This window comes from Chlorocebus sabaeus, chromosome 16 (assembly GCF_047675955.1).
Source record: "Chlorocebus sabaeus isolate Y175 chromosome 16, mChlSab1.0.hap1, whole genome shotgun sequence".
Classification (NCBI taxonomy): Eukaryota; Metazoa; Chordata; class Mammalia; order Primates; family Cercopithecidae; genus Chlorocebus; species Chlorocebus sabaeus.
The window spans coordinates 7,949,230-7,974,101 of record NC_132919.1 but is presented as its reverse complement, the minus strand read 5'-3'; the positions used below and the strand labels follow the sequence as shown (position 1 = coordinate 7,974,101).

At 52.0% G+C, this 24,872-nt stretch overlaps 1 protein-coding gene across 2 annotated transcripts; it reads left to right on the top strand.

Annotated features, from left to right (window-relative positions):
- Positions 1–103: 103 nt before the first annotated feature.
- ALOXE3 (arachidonate epidermal lipoxygenase 3) lies at positions 104–22,827 on the top strand. Of its 2 annotated transcripts, none has more exons than XM_037987343.2 (15): positions 104–887; positions 1,763–1,967; positions 3,036–3,117; positions 3,669–3,788; positions 4,119–4,241; positions 6,485–6,588; positions 7,148–7,320; positions 8,151–8,294; positions 8,384–8,587; positions 8,677–8,763; positions 9,355–9,524; positions 10,115–10,236; positions 17,243–17,343; positions 17,929–18,099; positions 21,778–22,827. In XM_037987343.2, exons 1-15 carry the CDS (start codon positions 741–743, stop codon positions 21,955–21,957), a joined length of 2,133 nt encoding a protein of 710 aa, XP_037843271.1. In that variant the 5' UTR covers positions 104–740; the 3' UTR covers positions 21,958–22,827. The 2 variants fall into 2 exon arrangements, with proteins under 2 accessions (XP_037843271.1, XP_008008437.1); XM_008010246.3 differs by having other exon boundaries at positions 4,116–4,241.
- Positions 22,828–24,872: the final 2,045 nt, after the last annotated feature.

Sequence of the window (24,872 nt, the reverse complement as noted above, 5' to 3'; positions counted from 1 at the left end):
GACCGGCCCTACTCCAGAGCAGAGAATGAGGTCGGGCGTGCCAAAGGCTGGGGACAAAGAGGGCCAGGCGTGGGGGGATCGGTGTATGGGGTGACAGGGGAGCTGTTCCTGACCATTTGACGTGTGCTGGAATGCGTGTGCGACTCACCTGCGTGTGGCTGCAGTCACATGAGATTTATGACCACGTGCAGCTCTCCACTGTTTAGTGATTCACACGGATGATTCACACGTAGGAATGCAGGTGCCCTGTGCTCATCTCCGCCTGGGAATGGGGAGGAACAGATCTTAGGGGACATTGGGGACTGGGCGGACAAGCAGTCCAGGGCATCAGTCCGGGCCGCTGACCAGGCAGAGGGCAGTGTCCCAATTATACAGGCGTCACCTCCTCCTTGTCTCCGTCTCAGCATCTGGTTCCTCCCTCCGCAGTGGAACCCAGACTCCTGATACTCGTCTGGGTGAGTCAGCCAGAGGGACCGGCTGTGTCAGAGGCAAGCAAACAAGTATTAGAGTGCAAGACTGTGGGCGGGGAGAGGGAGCCCGAGCCACCAGCAGGGAACTTCGGAGAGAGAGAGCCCAGGAACATCCCAGACAGAGCTGGGCCCTTCCTCAGCCCTACCCTGCCCCGTAGCCCCTAGCCCTCCACCCAGAAACCCAGCCCTGTCCGGCCTGCCGCTCTCCTCCTCCAGGCCGGCTGCTCCTGCGGCCAGCGTTGCCGGGAGCATCCCTTCCTCCTTCCCATCATGGCAGTGTACCGCCTGTGTGTGACCACTGGTCCCTACCTGAGGGCCGGCACACTGGACAACATCTCTGTCACACTGGTGGGCACGTGTGGTGAAAGCCCCAAGCAGCGGCTAGATCGAATGGGCAGGGACTTCGCCCCTGGATCGGTGAGTACAAAGGAGACAGGGAAGCGCCACCTCTGAGGGGCAGGGTCCGCAGGCGGGAGGAGCATTCCTCCTGGACTCTTGAGATCCTGCTGAAGTCAGGACACCGGCCCTGACCTCCTCACCTTCCCTACTGAGGTCTCTGTCATTTCTGGAGATGACGAACTCCATCCAGGCAGGACTGTGGAGAGGAAGGAGCGTTGGACAGGGAGTCGAGGGACTTCCCCTGGCTCCTAAACTCCTCCCATAATTGATAGTGGGCTTTGGGCAAGTCGTTTCCCCTCTCTGAGCCTGGGTTTCCTCTTATCTGGAGGGGATCTGCCTGCCTCTGCCAGCCCCAGGTGGCCTCCACAAGGGTTCCCAGCCAGCCTAGGAAGCTAGTGAAATGCAGTGCCCACTGTGCTCGGGCACTTTTTTCTTTTCTTTTCTTTTCTTTTCGAGATGGAGTTTTGCTTTTGTTGCCCAGGCTGGAGTGCAGTGGCGGGATCTCAGCTCACTGCAACCTCCGCCTTCCGGGTTTAAGCGATTCTCCTGCCTCAGCCTCCCGAGTAGCTGGGATTACAGGCGTCTGCCACTAAGTCCGACTAATTTTTTGTATTTTTAGTAGAGGTGAGGTTTCATCCGGCAGGCTGGTCTCGAACTCCTGACCTCAGGTGATCCACCTGCCTCGGCCTCCCAAAGTGTTGGGATTACAGGCGTGAGCCACAGCGCCCGGCCCGGGGACCCTTTTTCTAATTCATACAAAAGCCCGGTATGGGCTAGGAGCAGCTCAGGTTTGTATGGTCGAACAGGCTTAGGTGTAGATGCATCTTGCAAGGCGCAAGGACTGCCTTGGCAGTTCCCTGCCTCTCACCTGCTTGCTGTCTTGGTCCCCTCAGGTACAGAAGTACAAGGTGCGCTGCTCGGCGGAGCTGGGTGAGCTCTTGCTGCTGCGTGTACACAAGGAGCGCTATGCTTTCTTCCGCAAGGACTCTTGGTACTGCAGCCGCATCTGTGTCACCCAACCGGATGGTACTGTATCCCACTTCCCCTGCTATCAGTGGATTGAAGGCTACTGCACCGTGGAGCTGAGGCCAGGAACAGGTGGGCCAGGGACCAGGACTACACTGTACTGCAGGTGTCTTTTGGGATTAGGAGTGGGGTCTCACAGAGCCCCAAAGTGTAGGGAACAAGATTGAGGTCAGAAACTCTGGGCTCCCAAGTAGATGTCTTCTGAAAAAAGGGAACCTCTCAAGCCCCGAAATGCGACGGTTTTCCAGACGGTATTGACTCTTCCGGAGACTCACATAGACACATCCACTCATATAGGCATGCACCCTTCTCTCGTACACGTAGGAAGCACGTTGCTTTCCACAGCCTCGCTCTGCACTTCTCCAGAGTGAGTTCCTCCAGAACCCAGAGAGGAACTAATCCGCATATTGAGTCATTAGATTTTAACAGGTGGAGAAGCCCTGGCTGCTTAAAGATTTTAGCTGGAGAGGCCCTGTTCCCTCCCCTACTACTAGCTTTTCCAGTGTGGATGAAGACCCTGAGAGGTGCTGCTAAGATTCCTTGTTGAATTTCTGGATTCCATGGATACTGGGCTTGAGCATCTTCAATTTCCAGAGCTGTCCGATCTGGAGAGGCAACAGTAGGGCTGCTCTTGGTGTTGGGAGGAGGCTCAGGATGAAGGAGGGATATTCTAGGTCAAAGTGAGGCAAGTGAATATTACCCCATTGTCCATAATAAGTTTTCCACAGACCTCACTATAAACTCTCATCTGTCACCACAGCACATCCATCCATAGCTACAGAAAATATATTTGTTCATCAGTCATTTACCAAGTGCATCTCATACACATGGGCCAGGCACCATGCTAGAAGCTGGGAATACAGGAAAAAAAAAGAAAACTACGACTTCTGCCCTCAAGGAGTTTATATTCTGGAGGGGAGATACACATGCCAACAATAGGAACGTTGTTATAATTTGGGGGTTAGGCTGTCTTGAATCCCTTCTACTGATGAATATACAAGGAACGTGGGGGCACTGCTACGTGATTCACAGAGATGTGGCTGTCGGATTGGGTTCAAGGGTCAGGGGGTTCAGGCAAGGTTTACAGAAGATGTTGTTTGAAAAGAGACTTATGCCAAGAGTAACCTTCATTCCCCACAGCAAGAACTATTTGTCAGGACTCCCTTCCCCTCCTCCTGGATCACAGGACACGGGAGCTCCGGGCTCGACAAGAATGCTACCGGTGAGGGTGGCCTAATTTGACTTCTTTCCCCATCTTTATTCTGACCTCAGCCTTAATCAGATTGTTCCTAACTCTAACCTCATTCTCAACCTTGGGTGCCTAACTTGGATCAGGACTCTTATTTGGACCTAACCCCACTTTAATAGTGACCCTGAGTCTGAACTGAGAACACCAATAGTAACAGTTGTCCCAACACCACCAATGAATCCATACTCAGCCCTCAACTATCCCTGATGTAACCCAGATCCCAATATCAGAAGTGACCTGAAGTATCCTCCAATCTCAGTCCTTTTTCAGCTTCCCCCCATAAATCGGCCATGATTTTAATCTCAACACAAACCCCTCGCTAACCCAGTGTGGGCATTAATGCCATCCTCAAATGCTACCCTTATGTGAAGCCCAGTGCTTTCATGGAGAAATGTCCAATTCCTTGTCACCCATCCAGAAAGTAGGTGGTTTCTGAAGTTTTAATCTGAAGTTGTGTCTTTAAAGCTAAGACTTGTGTTTATCTGGAGCATGACTTGCCACCTCTGGCCTCTTTCCCTCGGAAGCTGGAAGATCTATGCCCCTGGCTTCCCCCGCATGGTAGATGTCAACAGCTTTCAGGAGATGGAGTCGGACAAGAAATTTGCCTTGACAAAGACGACAACTTGTGTAGACCAGGGTGACAGGTGAAGATTAAAGCTTGGGAAGGAGGGGAAAGAAAGTCAAGTGAGGGGCTGTTGAGAGGATGGGGTCCTGATAGCCAGGAAGGAGGGGTAAGGGTCTATGACAATGTAGTTTCATTCAGGTGTTAGGTTGGGAGATGGCCCCAAAGGGTCTGGCAGAGAGGAGGAGAGTGAGGAGGTTACTTTAGGTCAGGAGCAGAGAGGGCAGGGGAGGAGCCGGGAGTAAGGGAGACCCGGGGACTCCGAAGGCAGGAAAGAGGGAAGGAATTAAGGGGCTGGGCTGCAGAGCTCAGTGACTGGTTTCTGTCTTTCTACACCCCCAACCCCCAGCAGCGGGAATCGGTACCTGCCTGGCTTCCCCATGAAAATTGACATCCCATCCCTGATGTACATGGAGCCCAATATTCGATACTCAGCCACCAAGACGATCTCGCTGCTCTTCAATGCCATCCCTGCGTGAGGCCATTGCCCTTCTGATGAACATCTCACATCTCTGCCCATCCATCCCCTTCCATTGCTCCCAAACTGCCCCTTCTCCCTATCCCCGGTATCCCGTCTCCGTACCCCAGTCCCTCCTCTCTGGACTCATTCCCTCTCCCTGCCCCACAGTCTTCCCTCTCTACATGGCCCCTGCCCCCTTCCTGCCCCGTCTCTCCCTTCTGCTCCCCCATTTCCCCTCTCCCTGCCCCCAGACTCCTCAGCCTCTGCTTTCATGACTGAACTCCTCGCGGTTTTCCCACCCACCCCCACCGGGTGTTGACTGGGCAGACCCCCAGCAAGTGTTTGTGCAGTGAGTGAGTGAATGCTTAGGAGCCCAGGGGATATCGTTCTTGGGCCTGTCAGATCATTCCTCCCCACTTGCCACCCTGCCTTCCCCAGGTGCCCACACTTTTCAGGGCATATCACTTTTTTTTTTTTTTTTTTTAGACAGAGTTTCACTCTTGTTGCTCAGGCTGGAGTGCAGTGGTGCAACCTCCCCGCCTCTCGGGTTCAAGCGATTCTCCTGCCCAAGCCTCTCAAGTAGCTGGGACTACCGGCTAATTTTGTATTTTTAGTAGAGATGGGGTTTCTTCATGTTGGTCAGGCTGGTCTCGAACTCCTGACCTCAGGTGATCCATCTGCCTTCACCTACCAAAGTGCTGGGATTACAGGTGTGAGCCACCGCGCCCAGCCCACATTACCTCTTTATGCATCCTATGTTATTTACCTATTGCCACAGGCGTACTTGTTCCATGTTCCATTTCTTTTGTTGTTGTTGTTGGTTTTTTTTTTTTTTTTTTTTTTTTTTTTGAGATAGAGTCTCACTCTGTCGCTCAGGCTGGAGTACAGTGGCGTGATCTTGGCTCACTGCGGTCTCCACTTCCTGGGTTCGAGCAATTCTCCCACCTCAGCCTCCTGAGTAGCTGGGATTACAGAGATGCGCCACCACACCTGGCTAATTTTTGCATTTTTAGTAGAGACAGGGTTTCACCATGTTGGCCAGGCTGGTTTCGAACTCCTGACCTCAGGTGATCCACCCGCCTTGGCATCCCAAAGTGCTGGGATTACAGGCGTGAGCCACCGAGTCCTGCTTGCATTCCCTTTCCTTTGATTCAGCCCATTTAGTGAGTGCATATTATGAACTGGGTATGGTGGGGCAGACACAGCCAAGTCCTTGCCCTGAGGAGCTCATAGTATAACGGGGATGATATATGTCCACTGGGCTTACAGTACGATGCAGGGAATGATGAGTGTGAAAGATTCAAGGCATGTGTTTTGGAGGTGTTCAGGCAATGCTCCATAAAGGACTTTGCTTCTGAGCCGTGCCTAGAACAGCTAGATTTTTATCATAGAGATGTAGTAGATGGCTTTCTACCAGAGGCACAGCTTAAACGAAGACCTGGAAGTGGGGGAAAGCTGATTTAATTTCAAGCATGTTTCTCCATATTATAAAATAACGTTGCGGGGCATGGTGGGGCACACCTGTAGTCCCTGCTACTTGGGAGGTTGAGGCAGGAGGATTGCTTGAGTCCAGGAATTTGAAGCTGCAGTGAGCTATGATTGTGTCTATGAACAGCCACTGCACTCCAGCCTTGGTAACACAGGGAGACCCCATCTTAAAAAGAAGAAAAAAAAAATGCTCACTGTAAAAATTGAAACAGTACAGACATCCACAAAATGAAGAATATGCATCCCTCCACATGCCAGCCCCTCTTCTACTGTCCAGTGTAAAAAGCATGTCTCTGATCATGTTTGGAGAGTGGGTCTTGGTTGGCCCTGTTTAATGCCCAGGGTGGGTGAAAATGCTGGAAAGGTTGGTAGAAGCTGGCTGGTGGGGATCTCCATGGGCTAGTCAGGCTTGGCAGCTGGGGCTCTGTCCTGTAAGCAGAGGGGAGCCAGTGGAGGTCTGTGACAAGAGGGCAGCTTGGAGAACACAGGCCAAAACACCAGTGAGGGTGGCTTGTCTGCACCATAGGGCTGTGTGTGCCAACTTTATATGTAAGTGCAATGGCCTGTCTTAGGGATGGTTACATATGAACCAGGGTCTTCTGAGGCCACAGAGCCTCCACTGGGCGCTAGACTTTTTCTCCCATGTGGATTGTTAGGCATCTCTACGCTGGTGATGGACCCTGTTAGTTCCTCCAGGCAGAGGGGGACACAGTGGTTCCCAGCAGACTTTAGCCCCCAGACCTCATCCTCATCTTTTCCTCTCCCATCAGGTCCTTGGGAATGAAGCTTCGAGGGCTGTTGGATCGCAAGGGCTCCTGGAAGAAGCTGGATGACATGCAGAACATCTTCTGGTGCCACAAGACCTTCACAACAAGTAAGCAGAGCCAGGCAGGAGATGTCTACCCTCACCTTATCTCGTACTCAGACCCCTTCCTCTTGTTCCTGGGAAAGGACCCTCTCCCAGCCCTCCCAGGGAGACTGCTGGATTTGAGTGGGAGGGGCTCCTGGCTTCACTGGTGGCATCTCCCAGATTCCTCTGGAGAACAAAGCACCTTCTCTGAGGAGGGGACAGAAACAGGGGGAGTCAGGAGACAGAGACACTCTGCTTGCCTGGGAGAGGGTCACAGTTATTTAGGGAATCTTGATCCTGATCAGGGACACATGGCTCTCTTCCCCCACTCCAACCACCAAGTGATCCAGGCTTTGGGTCCAGAAAGACTTAGGTTCAAATCCCTGCTTTGCCACTCGGCTGTGCAAGTCACTCCATCTCTCTGACCTTTACTGTCTAGTGTTAAATTGAAGATATAATGATTCCTACCTCATAGAGTTTTTGGGAAGAAAACCTAAACCACAATGACAAGCAAAGGACTTGACAGGACCAGGATCTAGGGAGGTAGTTTCTAGAACAACTGGTCCCCTCTCTTGCCCCCCAGAGTATGTCACAGAGCACTGGTGTGAAGATCACTTCTTCGGGTACCAGTACCTGAATGGCGTCAATCCTGTCATGGTCCACTGCATCTCTAGCTTGCCCAGCAAGCTGCCTGTCACCAATGACATGGTGGCCCCCTTGCTGGGACAGGACACATGCCTGCAGACAGAGCTAGAGGTGGGTACGGACCTGGGCAGTGGGCCTGATAGGTGGGAGGTGGGTGTGTCACCATTATGGACAAGGGATGTGTGTGGAGGGTATGGAAATGGCCCGGGCTGCATTTCACCTGTGGGCCTCATTCTCCGGGCAGCCATGGTCCCGTACACTTTACCTGGAGCAGATACGGATGAGGGTCAGATTGGGGTTGGGAGGCTTTGAGGCCTGAGATGGGACCTGGTGAAATGGTGTGAACGCGCAGGGTGGTTGCAGGGACATCTTGGAGGAGGCCTTGCCCTTGTTTTGAGGCCTCCTGAAGACGTGCTGAGGCCTAGAAGAAGGCTGTTTTAGGACAGGCCAATGGTAGGGCCACCAGATACATCAGGGAAAATCACGGAGAACTAGGAGCTCTGAGGTCGTCAGAGAAGAGGCTGATCCAGTCTTTTTGGGGCAGCCAAGCTCTCAGGCATTCTCCTCCAGAAAGCTAGAGACCTGGTTGGTCAGTTCTCGTGTGTTGATTTAGCTGTTGCTGGATACACAGTGCTCAGATCTCAGAAGAGGATTCCATCTGTGTTGAGAGTGGGAAGGTCTAGGTATGAGGTGAGGAGGAGAGGACGCTGGCTTGTCCCAGCAGGCGAGCGGTTGCACAAGGAGGGACTCAGCTGGACCTCATTCCGGACATTCTGGGAAGGGCGGGGTACCCCACGTTGGTCATTAATTCAGGCACCAAGAATTTCTGAGATCTCACCTGGGGACCTCAGCTCCTCTCTGGAGTGGAAGTGGGCAGGGAAACGGGAGGGAAGTGGAGCGCGGGTAGGGAGGGACACTCAGCCTCTGTGTGCCTTCTGCAGAGGGGGAACATCTTCCTAGCGGACTACTGGATCCTGGCGGAGGCCCCCACCCACTGCCTAAACGGCCGCCCGCAGTACGTGGCCGCCCCACTGTGCCTGCTGTGGCTCAGCCCCCAGGGGGCGCTGGTGCCCTTGGCCATCCAGGTGAGCCTGGCGCCGCCGCCTCGGGGTGGGGGCTCAGGTGCAAATCGACAGCCCGGAGCCGCATCACCCCTCGTTCCTTTCGGACGCAGCTCAGCCAGACCCCCGGGCCGGACAGCCCCATCTTCCTGCCCACTGACTCCGAATGGGACTGGCTGCTGGCCAAGACATGGGTTCGAAACTCTGAGTTTCTGGTGCACGAGAACAACACGCACTTTCTGTGCACACATTTGCTGTGCGAGGCTTTCGCCATGGCCACACTGCGCCAGCTGCCGCTCTGCCACCCCATCTACAAGGTCCGTGACCCCGGGCGGGGGCCCAGGGGGGCAGGGGCCAGGCGGCCTTGTCCCCAGCCTTCAGCTCACGTGATCCGCTCCGCTCGTAGCTCCTGCTCCCCCACACTCGATACACGCTGCAGGTGAACACCATCGCGAGGGCCACGCTGCTCAACCCCGAGGGCCTCGTGGACCAGGTGCGGCCTCCCCGCCGGGTCACTGATCTCCGCCCCCGAAGACGCTTTGTCCCGCTACCCGCCCCCAAGCCCTGTTCTGCACCCAAGCCCCTTGTGAGGACACCTGGGGTGTGAGAACACCTGTACAATTCCTGCCTCTTCCACCAGCCCCGCCCACTCCGCCCGTCTCCCATCGGCCACCTTCACAGACCCTGTTCCCCCTTCCTCCCTGGCAGACCCCCCATAGGTCCTACCCCCTCCCCCGACTGCCCCCTGCCCCGCTGGGCCACGGGTCCACAGGCAGGGCAGCCTCATCCTGAGCCCCGGCACCACCCTCAGCTGACCCTGAGCCCAGCCAGGCTCCCCGGCTTTCTGTTCATTCTTTTAGTTACCAAATACCTTTGGATCTTCTCCCACGCACGTAATGGGGCGTCAAGCTGCGCAGCCGGCATCAGGCAGGCCCTTGTGGGTATTTGATCCAGGGTCGTGGATTGCTTTATGAACCGAAGAAGGCCCTCCGTGGGCCGAGTCCCCAGCCCCATCTCGTGCCCAGACACTAGGGTGGGGATTGGGCCGGCCCGGAAGCCGAGCCGAGCTGTGCTGTGTCCTCAGGTCACGTCCATCGGGAGGCAAGGCCTCATCTACCTCATGAGCACGGGCCTGGCCCACTTCACCTACACTAATTTCTGCCTTCCGGACAGCCTGCGGGCCCGCGGCGTCCTGGCTATCCCCAACTACCACTACCGAGACGACGGCCTGAAGATCTGGGTGGCTATTGAGAGGTGCGAGGTGCAGGGCGGGACCAGCCGTCCCACCAGGGTCTCCCGGCCTGGGGCACTGTGGTCCCTGCGCTCATGGTGCCTGGGGACTCCAGGTGTTTTCATACCCTAGCATAGGGAATTCTTGAGGGTATGAATTGGGTTTGGGGTCCCCTCTGAAACGGCAGGTAGCTGCTGTCCAGAGAGGGGCTGGGGGTGTGTGGATGCAGGGGAAGGAGGGGGTGTCCAGTGGAGTCAGAGTATCAGGGCTGGTGCATCATCTAAGCATGAGCTGGGGCCTCAGGCAGGCAGGTCTTCCTTCCTCCTGGGTGCTAAGTGGGGAGTGGGGTGGCAGCATGAATCAGATTCTTCCTGCACTCCCCTGCCCAGCCCCCAGGCCCCTGTGCAGGAAGGAGGTGTGGAGCACCCATGACTCAGGAGTGAGTGGGACTTAAGGGAAGCCCAGCCACTCAGATTCCAGCTGCACCTGGGAGTCCCCACTGAACCCCCATAGCTATCTGCCTCTCTGCCGCCTGAGCGGCAGTGGGCCTCAGTTTTCTGGCCAGGCCTGAGCCTGTGGTTACTCCAGTGGTACCAGCATCTCTTTCCTGCAGCTTTGTCTCAGAAATCGTGGGCTACTATTATCCCAGTGACGCATCTGTGCAGCAGGATTCGGAGCTGCAGGCCTGGGTTGGCGAGATTTTTGCTCAGGCGTTCCTGGGCCGGGAAAGCTCAGGTATCCCCTCTCTATCCCACTTCCTGTGTAGGCTCTGATGAGCTAGCACTTGCTCGGCCACATCCTGCTCCCATCAGTTATTTATTGACCAGCCTTTGAAGTAGATACTGTCAATATCCCCAATTAGCAGATATGGAAAGAGGCACAAAGAAGGCTACACAAGGCGGGTTCCAAGCCAGTTCCGACTGCCTCCAAAGCCCTTGCTTGCATCCACTGCTCTGTGCCCCTCCGGTCCCTTGACCTTTTCACAAGCCCACCCGTTCATTTCAGCTTCCTGAGCTCTGTCAATGTTCTGCAACATGCCGTGGGAGCCATCTCTGACTTCAGAGGATTCTGGGAACTTTCTCTCAAACCCCCCCTTGCTGTCCTGCCACATGGCCCCTCTAGCCACCAACCTCTCTTCATTCCTTTGGCTGCAAACTTCTTGGAGTGCGTTGGTCTTGCTGTGGACTGCTCCCTCATTTACGCTTGTCACCTAACCCTAAGTCTCCCTTATCTTCTGACACTGCCTGAAAGGCCTCAGACCCACACACACCAGCGGCTCCCTCTTAGGCCTTAACCCAAGTGTTCAGCAGATGGCCCAGATCACGCCCTCCTTTCTTTAAAGTCCTCTCTTAGCTCTGGGAAAGGCGTGTCCTTCTGACCCCCTGCTTCTTCCCAGGTCCCGGCTTCTCCCCACCTCTTAGCTTATCCTGGATCTCTGACTCATCTCTACCCCCCTCTAATGGAATGAATATTTCTTTTGTTTCTGCTCTGTAGCTGATTTCCAGACTCAGAAATCTCCCAAGCCCACATTCCCCATTCTCTGAAGGACTTCTATTTAAAAAAAAAAAAAAATTTTTTTTTTTAAATTACTGTGCCTTGTGTGGCAGTGCTAACTCATAGGCAGTATGCCAGGTTAGCCTTTTCTTCTTTTTTTTTTCGTTTTTGGTACAGATGTGGGAGGGTGTCTCGCTTTTTTGCCCAGGCTGGTTTCAAATTCTTGGCTTCAAGCAATCCTCTGGCCTCAGCCTCCCAAAGTGCTAGGATTATAGGCATGAGCCACCACGCCCAGCCAGAGCTTTTCTTTTTGATGTCTCATTGTCACCCTTAAGCCCGGCATGTGAAAACCGCATGGTCACCCCTCCTTAGAGTGAGGTCTGGCTATGCTTGGGTTACATAGCCCATTGCTGCTTTTCATAGCCCACCTACCTAGCGCCACTGTATGTTACAGTTTGTATTCTGGCACTCAAAAATGTAGAACCTGGACATGGTGGCTCATGCCTGTAATCCCAGCACTTTGGGAGGCCAAGGTGGGTGGATCACCTGAGGTCAGGAGTTGGAGACCAGCCTGACCAATGTGGTGAAACCCCGTCTCTACTAAAAATACGAAAATTAACCAGGTGTGGTGGCCTGTGACTGTAGTCCCAGCTACTCGGGAGGCTGAAACAGGAGAATCACTTGAACCCAGGAGGCGGAGGTTGCAGTGAGCCGAGATTGCGCCACTGCACTCCAGCCTGGGCGATGAGAGAGAAACTCTGTCTCCAAAACAACAACAAAGTAGAAGAAGCCTCTCTATCTGGGGGTAGTGGAAGAAAAGGGAAAGCTCAGAGTGGCACAGTTGTTTATCCTCCAGCCCTGGCCTGGGACTTGTCTCAGCAGGAATGTGGCTTTTTTTTTTTTTTTTTTTTGAGACGGAGTCTCGCTCTGTCGCCCAGGCTGGAGTGCAGTGGCGTGATCTCGGCTCACTGCAAGCTCCGCCTCCCGGGTTCACGCCATTCTCCTGTCTCAGCCTCCAGAGTAGCTGGGACTACAGGCGCCTGCCACCACGCCTGGCTAATTTTTTTGTATTTTTAGTAGAGACGGGGTTTCACTGTGTTAGCCAGGATGGTCTCGATCTCCTGACCTCATGATCCACCCGCCTCGGCTTCCCAAAGTGCTGGGATGACAGGCGTGAGCCACCGCGCCCGGCAGAAATTGACATTTTTCTATACAACCACAATGTTGTCATCACACAAAACAAAACTGACACTACTCTCCAATGTCACTTTCATATCTAGTCCATATTCAATTTTCCCCATTTGGCCAGGCTTACACCTGTAATCCCAGCACTTTGGGAGGCCGAGGTGGGCGGATCATTTGAGGTTAGGAGTTTGAGACCAGCCTGAACAATGTGGTAAAACCCCATCTCTACTAAAATACAAAAATTAGCCAAACGTGATGGCGGTCACCTGTAATCTCAGCTACTCGGGAGGCTGAGGCAGGAGAATCACTTGAACCTGGGAGGCAGAGGTTGCAGTGAGCCAAGATTGTGCCATTGCATTCCAGCCTGGGCGATAGAGCAAGACTCCCTCTCTAAATAAATAAATAAATAGATAGATAAATAAATAAATAAATAAATAGTCCCCGTTTCCTGCCAGCTGATCCCTATTGGTTGATGATCCAACAAACGACCGCAAGCTGTTTTGCTTCTATTTCAACTCCAGAGTCTCTCATAACTTAGAACAGCCCCCCTTCCCCCTCTACTTCTTAAAATCACATACATAGACTCATTGAAAAGCCCCCACTAGCTGTTCTGCAGAATGTCTCGCCTTCTGAATTTATCTAATTGCTTCCTCATGATGTCATTCACCTAACTCCTCTGTCTTCTTTGTGGTTTTTTTCTTTGTTTATTTGTTTTTGTTTGTTTGCTGTGTTTTGTGGGTTTTTTTTTTTTTTTTTTTGAGACTGAGTCTCACTCCATCACCCAGGCTGGAGTGCAGTGGCGCAATCTCAGCTCACTGCAACCTCCGCCTCCTGGGTTCAAGAGATTCTCGTGCCTCAGCCTCCTGAATAGCTGGAATTACAGGTGTGTGCCATCACACCCAGCTAATTTTTGTATTTTTAGTAGAGACAGGGTTTTGCCATGTTGGCCAGGGTGTATCCCATGTTTTTTGTAAACCAGAAGTCATGTCTGAAGGTTAAACATTTTTGGCAAGAATATTTCTGCATTGCATCATATTGGGACACACATAATGTCAGGTTGTCTCACTATTAGTGATGCTGAGAGTAATTTCTGGGTTAAGGTGGTGACAGGCAGAACTCTTCTGGAGTTTTTTTTTTATTATTTTTTGAGACAGAATCTTTTTTTTTTTGAGATGGAGTCTCACTCTGTCGCACAGGTTGGAGTGCAATGGCACGATTTCGGCTCACTGCAACCTCCGCCTCCCGGATTCACACTATTCTCCTGTCTCAGCCTCCAGAGTAGCTGGGATCACAGGTGCCTGCCACCACGCCCAGCTAATTTTTTGCATTTTTAGTAGAGATGGGGTTTCACTGTGTTAGCCAGGATGGTCTCAATCTACTGACCTCATGATCCACCCGCCTTGGCCTCCCAAAGTGCCGGGATTACAGGTGTGAGCCACCACGCCTGGCCCGAGACAGAGTCTTACTTTGTCGCCCAGGCTGGAGTGCGGAGGCACGATCTTGGCTTATTGCAACTTCCGACTCTTGGGTTCAAGAGATTCTGCTGCCTCAGTCTCCCAAGTAGCTGGGATTACAGGCGCCTGCCACCATGCCTGGCTAATTTTTGTATTTTTAGTAGAGACGTGGTTTCGCCATGTTGGACAGGCTGGTCTTGAACTCCTGACCTCAGGTGATCTGCCCACCTGGGCCTCCCAAAGTACTGGGATTACAGACGTGAGCCACCGCACCTGGTCTTGGAGTTTTTAAAGGGTGACCCTTCCCTGTGTTTTGCAAACCTGCTATTAATCATGATCAGTGCTGATCCTGACACCGCCTCCCTCCTTGGGCAGTTGTTTCATATTTGGGGCTGTCTGTTTCCTACTTAAGACCCAAAGGGGGATCTAATTACTGTTAATTCAACTCTCCTATCTTACCTGATTACATTTGTCTCTGATTTAATGCATCAGAACACTCTTCAGATTGACAACAGCTCTTCCAACGAGTACAAACCTATTCCAGATTCATATACGGTATTTAAAGGCAAAACACACTCATTAACCTCAGTCAGTCTGAGGTTAATTCAACTCTCCTATCTTACTTTATTACATTTTTCTCTGATTTAACGCATCAGAACATTCTTCAGATTGACAACAGCTCTTCCAATGAGTACAAACCTATTCTAGATTCACATACAGTATTTAAAAAGGGAAAACACTCGTTAACCTCCACCTCTCAGTTCAAGCGATTCTCCTGTCTCAGCCTCCTGAGTAGCTGCGACTACAGTCGCACGCTACCACGCCCAGATAATTTTTGTGTTTTTAGTAGAGATGGGGTTTCTGTCACCACATTGGTCAGGTTCCATATTCCAATGGGGGAAAAATAGGCAATATGAACTACAGAAAAATTCCTATAGATGGTCTGTCCCCTTCTTTGTTTTTATTTTTATTTTTATTGTTTTTGCTTTTGTTTTCGTTTTTTTGAGACAGGGTCTTGCTCTGTTGCTCAGGCTGGTCTCAAACTCCTGGGCTCAATTGATTCTCCTGTCTCAGCCTTCCAAGTAGCTGACACTACAGGTGTGTCCGCCTGCTTTACTTTTTTGTTCTCAGCCTCCGAGTTTAGAGACTCAGCCAGGAACAGAACATTCAGAAAACTCCCACACACTCCCAGGCAGATGTCTGCTCTTTCCTCCTAACCTCTCTGTTCTGTTGCATCAGCCTCTGTCCAGTCAGCCTGACTCTAAACCTTAGTTCTCTTTGACTCATGTTCCCCTCTCTGTCTTCCTAAATCCAGTTAGGTGGCTGATGCCTATTGTCACCACCCTAGTCGTATTCTTCCTCATAGTGCTCTGGAATTGTGGCAGCTGCTTTTCAACCAGTCCCACCTCTCCCAGCCTCTCGCTGCTTGCCCGCCAAGCCTGCAGGGTCACCACCCTGCTAATCCTCTGAAATACTGCCCAGGAACCACGTGGCCCTGCACGCCGCTGCAGCCTCACCTCCAATTAGGTCCCCTCCCTGTTCCCTCACCCTGCTAATACTCCATGCCTTCCCACTCTGGCTTTTTTTTTTTTTCTTTTGAGACGGGGTCTCACTTTGTCGCTCAGACTGGAGTGCAGTGGCATGATCACAGCTCACTGCAGCCTTGACCTCCCAGGCTCAAGTGATCCCCATGCCTCAGTCTCCCTGGTAGCTGGGACTACAGGCACGCACCACCACATCACTGCATCCAGTTACCTTTTTAAAAAATGTTTTTGTAGGCCGGGCGCGGTGGCTCAAGCCTGTAATCCCAGCACTTTGGGAGGCCGAGACGGGCGGATCACGAGGTCAGGAGATCGAGACCATCCTGGCTAACATGGTGAAACCCCGTCTCTACTAAAAAATACAAAAAGCTAGCCGGGCGAGGTGGCTGGTGCCTGTAGTCCCAGCTACTCGGGAGGCTGAGGCAGGAGAATGGCATAAACCCGGGAGGCAGAGCTTGCAGTGAGCTGAGATCCGGCCACTGCACTCCAGCTTGGGCGACAGAACAAGACTCCGTCTCAAAAAAAAAAAAATGTTTTTGTAGAGACAAGGTCTTGCTATGTTGCCCAGGCTGGTCTCAAACTCCTGGGCTTGAGCGATCCTCCCACCTCTGCCTCCCATGCTCTGGCTTCTTACCCTCTCATGCATTCCTTCATTCGACCAATAATCACCAGGCTCTTGGTATTTATTAAGTATTGTTCTAGGTGCTGAGGTTTAGTAGTGAAAAAGACAAAAATCCTGGCTTTAGTGGAGCTTAACATTCTTTTGGAGAGAGAAAGAGAGAATCAACAAACAGATGTCAGGTGGTTATGAATGCTAAGAGGAAAACTGAAACAGCATCAGGGTATATAGTGTGTCAAGGTAAAAAGATCATTTCAGGGAGGTGGTCAGGGCAGGCCTGTCAGGAGCTGATGCATTAGTAGAGGCCTGAAGGAAGTACAGGTGCTAGTTCTGAGGATAATTGGGGCAAGAGTAGCAGGCAGAGGCATAGTAAGTGTGCAGGCCCTGAGTTCTGAATGTGCTGGTGCGTTTGAGAACTATCAGGAAGGCCTGTGTGGCTGGAGTCAAATAAGTGAACAGCCAGGAAGGAAATGAAGTGGGAGAAGGGGCTGGGGCCAGATCAAGTAGGGCCGGGACAAGGTGAGTGGGATGGGAAGCCCTCCGAGGGTTTTAGCGAAGGGTGACGTAATCTGATGGGCATTTGTTCTTGCCAGTGTGCAGTGTGAGGTGGTGTAGATGCTTAGGTGGGGACGTCAGGTAAGCCACTGCAGAGTAATGCCCATGGCTGAATCTGGAGCTCAGGAGCCAGGCAAAGCCAGAGATGGGAATTTGGGAGTTGCTGGCGAGAGGGAGGTGGTTAGAGCCATGGACTTGGGTGAGATGAGTGAGGCACAGAGCGAATGGACCAAGGGCTGAGCCTTGGAGCTCTCCCCTCTCTAGCCCTGAAATGCTTTTCTCTGTTGTCTTTTTTTCCATTCAAGGCTCATCCATCTTTCAACTCACAAGGCCCCTCTTGTCTTCCAGGAGGCCTCCACTAACCGCTCTGCTCCTGGTGCCCCTTTCTGCCTTGCCTGCCCTCTCCTCAAAGAGCCAAACTCTGGCCTTAGAAGCTTCCTTCTGCTTCTGTTACTATGAGCTTTTGAGTAACATGCCCTGTGCGTCGGTCTCTGCTGCTAAGCCCAGCAAAGGATGGTTGGATACTGGGTGCTTGAACAAATCTTGGTGAACTGGGTAGGATTAAATCACTATGTCCTAATAGGGGCTGCAGAGGGAAGTGCCTTGGAAGTCAGGGAGAGGCAGCTGGGCACTTGGGCTTGAAGCTGGCTCTGTTATTGGCCCTGCCTGCCGGGGATTTTCTGGCCAGATCCCAGCCCCCATCTTCTATCCTGACCCACTTCAGAGGCGCAAACCTTGGTGATGGCCATCCCTAACTTCAGCCCAATAAGACAGTCGTGTCTTGGTGTTCCTTACTTCCTCACTTTCCCCCTGTGGTGAGCCCCAGTCCTGAGCTGGCCCTAGGAATCCAGTACCTTCCGTCCACACCCTCTACCCTTCCTTCCCACACCCAGGCTTCCCGAGCCGGCTGTGCACCCCAGGAGAGGTGGTGAAGTTCCTCACTGCAATCATCTTCAATTGCTCTGCCCAGCACGCTGCTGTCAACAGTGGGCAGGTGAGGCTACGAAGGGCAGGCCTGGGGACACCAGGTCTTAGCAATGGACTTGAGGCCTGAATTCGGGTTGAGAGCTTGGGTGGGTCAGGGTTGGGGTGGGTTTATGATTAGGCTTGGGGTTGGAGTGGCAGCTGAGTGGGGTGAAGGCTGGTATTGAGTGATGACAGGGTGGAGCTGTGTCCAAGGTCACAATGGTGACTCAAGTTGATGTTAATTTGGGAGTAGAACTTAGGGGCTCCTCTCATGGTTAGGACCCAGACAGGTGGAGTAGCAGGTTGCTCTGTATGGCATGCCAGCCCAAGGCCCTTTTCTAGGATTACCTCTATTCTGGGGCCACCTCCTACCCTAGTGACTCACCCCACCCAGTCCTGGAACACTGGGTAGGGAGTGACAAGGAATCAGCTGGCTTCCTGCCCCACTTCTGGGACTTTCCACTCCCTACCCCTTCCTGTCTTGCCTTTCCATGATCCCCTCATTTCCCAACAATCACCTCTCGGATGGTAGAGGTGGGATCAGGGATGATGAAGAGGGAGGTGATACTCTCCTTCTGGCCAGCTGACCCAACTGGGATGGGGGTCTCCACAGCATGACTTTGGGGCCTGGATGCCCAATGCTCCATCGTCCATGAGGCAGCCTCCACCCCAGACCAAGGGGACCACCACCCTGAAGACTTACCTAGACACCCTCCCTGAAGTGAACATCAGCTGTAACAACCTCCTCCTCTTCTGGTTGGTTAGCCAAGAGCCCAAGGACCAGGTGCGTATATCGGGTGTTGAGGGGAGTAGGGTTCTTGAGGGCCACCAGTGGGGATGGTGGTGGCTTTGTCTGGGGGTTTGAGGACTGACCAATGGGATTTATGTTCACTGCAGAACTGCCTTGGGTTCTTCAGTTTCTTCAGAAAATGATAATCCCAAAAGACATAGACTGAAGCAAATACCAGTTTAGTTACCAATCTGCCCGTCCACCCATTTATCCGACTGTTCGTCCATCATCTACTCATGTGTTAATGCAAATATTGAACAAATATTTGTTGGATACTTCCTGTGTGTCCACACAGCACTGGGCGCCCGGTCTATAATGCTGGATGAGACCTTCCTGCCTTCAAGAAGCCTGTGGTCTAGCTGAGGAGACATACAGGTCAATGAAAAAGGGCACCACCGTGTCGTAGGACTTACTTATATGTTAATTTCTTCATTCAACACACACTTCCTGAGTACCAGTGGTGACCCAGACCCCGTTATGGGCAGCTACGAACCTTGTCCTTGTGAGCTTACAGTCCAGTGATAGAAGTAAGGACAGGGCCCTGTGGAACCTAAATGGGTCTGGGGGAACCCAGAAAGGCCTCTGGGAGAAAGTGACATCTAAGCTGAAACCTGCAGGACAAGTAGGAGTTGGACAGAGAGGAGGAGCAGGGCTCTTTTTTAGGGAGGGGGAAGGACAGGACCAAGCAGTGGAGGCGAGAAATAACTGGTGTGTTTGTAGTATTCCATCACAAATGGAAATAGCAGAGTGGAGAGGAAGGTAGGGCTTTGTCTGCACAGTATTCATTTAGAAGACAAAGCAGAGCCAATCAAGGCTTCCCCGCCGCCCCCGCAGACGGAGTCTTGCTCTGTCACCCAGGCTGGAGTGCAATAGTGTGATCTCCGCTTACTGCAAGCTCCACCTCCCAGGTTCAAGCGATTCTTCTGCCTCAGCCTCCCGAGTAGCTGGGACTACAGGCACCCGCCACTGTGCCCAGCTAATTTTTGTATTTTTGGTAGAGACAGGGTTTCACCACGTTGGCCAGGCTGTTCTCGAACTCCTGACCTCGTGATCCACCCGCCTTGGCCTCCCAAAGTGCTGGAATTACAGGCGTGAGCCACTGTGCCCGGCCGCCAATCAAGACTTTTAAGCCTCAGGCCCAGTGGTTAAATCCGCTTTAGCAAGGATGCTCCTGTGGCTGTGTGAACGGATGCAATGGGCAACTTCGGAGGCCAGGGGCTAGGGAGGAGCCAATATCTGAGTTTAGGCCAGGCAAGTAGACCTTTATCACTGGTTCCCATCATCTTTGTTTCCACCCAGCCGTCTTGCACACAAGCTCTCTGACAACTGAATATCCTTATTTCTCACGCTTGACTCCCTTTGGTGCTAGAAAGATTCCAGATGTTGCTGGGCACAGTGGCTTGTGCCTGCAATCCCAGCACTTTGGGAGGCTGAGGCCAGTGGATTGCTTGCGCCTAGGAATTCAAGAGCAGCCTAGGAAACATGGTGAAACCCTGTCTCTACCCAAAACACAAAAATTAACTGGGCATGTTAGTGTGTGCCTGTGGTCCCAGCTGCTTGGTGGGGGCTAAGGTGGGAGGATCACTTGAGCCCAGGAGGTCAAAAATGCAGTGAGACGGCCGGGCGCGGTGGCTCAAGACTGTAATCCCAGCACTTTGGGAGGCCGAGACGGGAGGATCACGAGGTCAGGAGATCGAGACCATCCTGGCTAACACAGTGAAACCCCGTCTCTACTAAAAAAATACAAAAAAAATAGCCAGGCGAGGTGGCGGGTGCCTGTAGTCCCAGCTACTCGGGAGGCTGAGGCAGGAGAATGGTGAAAACCCGGGAGGCGGAGCTTGCAGTGAGCTGAGATCCGGCCACTGCACTCCAGCCTGGGCGACAGAGCGAGACTCCGTCTCAAAAAAAAAAAAAAAAAAAAAATGCAGTGAGCCATGTTCATGCCACTGCACGCCAGCCTAGGTGACAGAAAAAAAAAAAAAAACAAAACTTGGCACTGTGCTGGCATATAAATGTTCCATAAATGGTAGTTCCACTTCACAGGGAAGAAAACTGAGGTTCAGGGAGATTCAGCAATTTGTTCAACAGTGCAGAGCTAGTAAGTAGGCTTTGAATCCAGTGTCATATTTCTGTCTTCTGCTTTGTTTTCTCTTTCTTTCTTTGGTGTGTGTGTGTGTGTTCTGATTTTTTTTTTTTGATGGCTACACTATAGTTTTAGAAATCAAGTATTCGGCCAGGTGCAATGGCACAAGCCTGTAGTCCCAGCTACTCAGGAGGCTGCAGTGAGAGGATTCCTAGAGGCTAGGAGTTCAGGGCTGCAGTGTGCCATGATCACGCCTGTGAACAGCCATTGCACTTTAACCTGGGCCACATAGCAAGACCCCATCTTTAAGTAAGAAAGAAAAGAAAAAAAGAAATTAGATGTCAATCTGATTTTAAAAACATAAAACTTGTTATTTGAAAAAAAATACAATAAAAAACTATAGACATATTTATTTTTTCTTAAGATTCTCTGGATCAGAAATTTAGGCAGGGCTAGGCTGGGCGGTTCACAGGGTACTGGCTAGGGTGAAACACTTGGATACAATCAGCTGGTGACTGGGCTGGGCTGGAAGCTCCCAGAAGGCTTTGATCACATGTCTGGGGCCTCAGTGCTCCTGTGTGTGGTCTTTTCTCTCTCTCCATATGCTGTCTTATCCCCCAGGACTCTCCAAGGGGTCTCTCTCCAGCAGGATAGTTGGACTTCCTCATAGCACAGTGGCTGGCTTCCAAGATTGAAAACAAGCTTTCAGATTTCTTCAAGTCTAGGCCCAGAAGTGGCAGACTGTCACTTGTAGCACTATTTTTTTGCTTGCCTGCCTTCCTTCCTTCCTTCCTTCCTTCCTTCCTTCCTTCCTTCCTTCCTTCCTCCCTTCCTTCCTCCCTCCCTCCCTCCCTCTCTTTCTCTCTCTCTCTCTCTTTCTCTCTTTCAACAGGATCAGGCTGTCTCAAAAAAAGCCTGGGCAACTCCAGACAGGGTCGCTCAGGCTGGAGTGCATGATGTGATCACAGCTCACTGCATCCTCAAACTCCTGGGCTCAAGAAATTCTCCCACCCCAGCCTCTCATGTAGCTGAGGCCACAGGCGCCACCACGCCTGGCTAATTTTTTTATTTTTGGTAGAGACAGGGTCTTGTTATGTTGCCCAGGCTGGTCTTGAACTCCTGGGCTCAAGTGATCCTCTTGCCTTAGTCTCCCAAAGTGCTGGGATTATAGGCGTGAGCCACTGCATCTGGCCTAGACAATTCTAATCAAGGGGGTAAAAAAAAAAAAGAGAGAAAGGGAACATAAATACACAACATTAGAAATGGGAAAGGCATATAACCACAAATGCAGAGAAGATTTTTTACTCTTTTTTTTTTTTTTTGAGACAGAGTCTCACTCTCACCTAGGCTAGAGTGCAGTGGTTCAGTGCTGGTTCCTACATCACATTCTGTTCCCTACTCTGTTTGGGGTTTGGGTGCTGGGGTCCTGGTGTCAAGATGCATGGGGTGGCAGTTTGGGGCAAGTGTTTACAATGGCTGCAACTGGGTTGTGCCACTAGAAGCCACCTTGATTGGATTTGCTGTTACATGTGGTCCTTTGTTATCCTCCATCCCATCCTGAATGTCATCCTGACCTGATTTCCTCCCAGAGGCCCCTGGGCACCTACCCAGATGAGCACTTCACAGAGGAGGCCCCGAGGCAGAGCATCGCTGCCTTTCAGAGCCGCCTGGCCCAGATCTCGAGGGACATCCAGGAGCGGAACCAGGGTCTGGCACTGCCCTACACCTACCTGGACCCTCCCCTCATCGAGAACAGTGTCTCCATCTAACCACCCCCAAATACCACCTAAGAAGAAAGAAAGGTCCAAGCATGAGGAAGACCAACTCCTCAGGGTCCTCCAGACCCTTCCATCCTCCCTGTTCTCAGTTCGCCTGAACCTTCTCTTCTGCACGTGGGGACCTTTGCAGCCAAGATGGCTCTGACATCATCCAAACTGGGCCCTGAGCTGTGAGAGACCAGTACAGCAGTGTCCAGGGTTAAAAGCCGCTGACCAAAGTCCAATGCACAATAGCCCCTCTGAAAGGAAGGAACTGCTTCACTTCTTGCCCTACTTGGGGCAGCCTCTTGTTCCAGCCTCTTGGAATGCCCAACTTGGGTTTCTGAGCTTTTCTCCCTCATCCTTCCCCATCCCCAAACTCCTTCTCCTACCATGCCTTTCTACTTTCTCTTTCCTTCAAGCCTAGAGCCAGCCAGCCCAGCTTCCTTCTCTGGAAAGGCCTGGAAACTAGGCACAGAAAGAACTGTGTGCCTGGGTCTGACATGTGGCCCCCTTTGTCCCTAGCACCTTTAAGGGGAGGGGAAGAATTAGAGCACAGTTGCCTGGACCCCTAACTGCTGTTCTCAGGGACATGTTCCCAGGCCTGGGGTGTTTGCGGGATCTCTCTTTCTCTCAAGCTTTCACCCTACTCCCCTTTCATCCCATTTTTTTCTTTTTGTCCTTGAGCCCAGTGAGTTCAATAAAAACCAAAATATTTGGCTTTCATTTTGTTTTGCTGTTTTGGTGTGTGTGTATAGGGGTGGGTGAGGGTGTGGGTGCCAGGGGATTGCAGCGGGAGGGCAGAAGTGGATCCGTGGATCATCTGTTCTGGAGACATGAATCCATGGATCATCTATTCTGGAGACAGAAGTGTCCCGGCTCAGCCCACCATCCAGCCATGCTGTATATTCCTGCCCTCACCTCCCAGAGCGTGTCATCAGGAGGTGAAGGAATGTCTGGATTCAGGGGACTGAGAAGTGGAATAGTAAGTATTTTGTGAAGTTTCAGAGTCTGGTTAATTGTTAGCGTTGCCACTGAAATCCAGTTCTCCTCCTGGACACACGGAAGGCTCAGCCTCTGGCCCTCTTGCAGGTGGAGTCACAGGATGAGTTTTGGTTGAGTTGGGAGCAGAAGGGATGCAGGTCGTCTCCAGGCCAGCACAGAGATCCCTGATTTCCTTCTCTTTGCCTCTCCCTTCCAGAAGCACGTGTTGAGATGGCACTCGCTTATGTGTCCAAGGGACTGTAGAAGAGGCCCCCACTGACTGAGCCAGACTTAGACTGAGCGAGAAATAAACTTGTCAGGTGAAGCCACTGGAATTTGGGGGTTGTTACTGCGATATAGTCTAGTTGATTCTGGCCACATGACTGGTAATCTGGGGAGTCTGATTTTCTTCCTTCCAGCCCCACAGCCCTTAAACATAGAGATCTGTGCAGCCCTCAAGTCAGTCTTCCTGGTCTTCTCAATCCACAGCTGCCCAACGCCCTGGTTTTCTGCTTCCCCAGACCTCAGATCCAGCCCACCTTCCTTCCTTCCTCTGCCACCTGAGTCGAATTCTGTGCCTGACCCAACCCTGGTCATGGCCTCTCTCTGGCGGGATCAGTGTCTTTGGACAATGACAGGGTAACTCCTCCCCCATCCCTGTTTGCCAGTGGTAGGGGGATCAGATGGTTTTAGTGTCAGCATAACCAGCGACCCACCCAGAGCTTCATGTGGCTGGGGGCCTTGTGGGCTGCAGTGTGTCTCAACCCCAGTGTAGACCATGGTCAGTGTTTGTTCCTGGAGTCAGTGGGGATCCACAGGCTGCCTTGGCTGGAGCTACCACCATCTAAGAAAACAACATATATGGCCAGGCACAGTGGCTCACACCTGTAATCCCAGCACTTTGGGAGGCTGAGGTGGGCAGATCACAAGGTCAAGAGAGGGAGACCATCCTGGCCAACATGGTGAAACCCTGTCTCTACTAAAAATACAAAAATTAGCTGGGTGTGGTGGTGTGCACCTGTAGTTCCAGCTACTCTGGACACTGAGGCAGGAGAATCGCTTGAACCTGGGAAGAGGAGGTTGCAGTGAGCCGAGATCGTGCCACTGCAGTCCAGCCTGGTGACAGAGGGAGACTCCATCTCAAAAAAAAAAAAAAAAAGAAAAAAGAAAAGAACACAACATGTGCTTGCAGTACAACCGCAGCTCCACAAAGAGCTCCACACCTAACCACATTTCCTCCCTAACTAAATTGCCATCCTAAAGCCCTGGCATATTGAAATTTTGGGGCAGCCAACTGTCTCATCACATCCCAGCCCAAGAATCTCTGTGTTCAACCAAACCCCTTCTCCCTTTGCTCCTGTGTGTGTGTGTGTGTGGTGGGGAAGGCTGTCTTTGGCTGTTGGATTTTCACTTGCTGCATCTGTGATCCTGGGAGAAGAGGATCCTCATACCATTGTGCATAAAGAGGTGTGTCTGGGGATATCTCACATGCAGATTGCAACCTAAGGACTTATCCCAAATTACCAGTTTGGTTCACCGTAGAACAAACCAAAGGACTAAGAAATACTCAGGGACGCCCCCTTGTGGCCACCAGGAGTGAGGGTGAGGCTGAGGCTGGGTGCATAGGGCGGGTGCCTTTGACCTTGTGCCCAGCTGCCAAGCATTTTAAATAGAGCTATGTATTTGTTTCATATTTTACTTATTTATTTATTATTTATTTATTTATTTATTTATTATTTTTTTGAAACGGAGTTTCACTCTTGTTGCTCAGGCTGCAGTGCAATGGCGCCATCTCTGCTCACTGTAACCTCCGCCTCCCGGGTTCAAGCGATACTCCTGACTCAGCCTCCCGAGTAGCTGGGATTACAGGCATGCATCACCACCCTGGCTAATTTTGTATTTTTAGTAGAGACGGGGTTTCTCCATGTTGGTCAGGCTGGTCT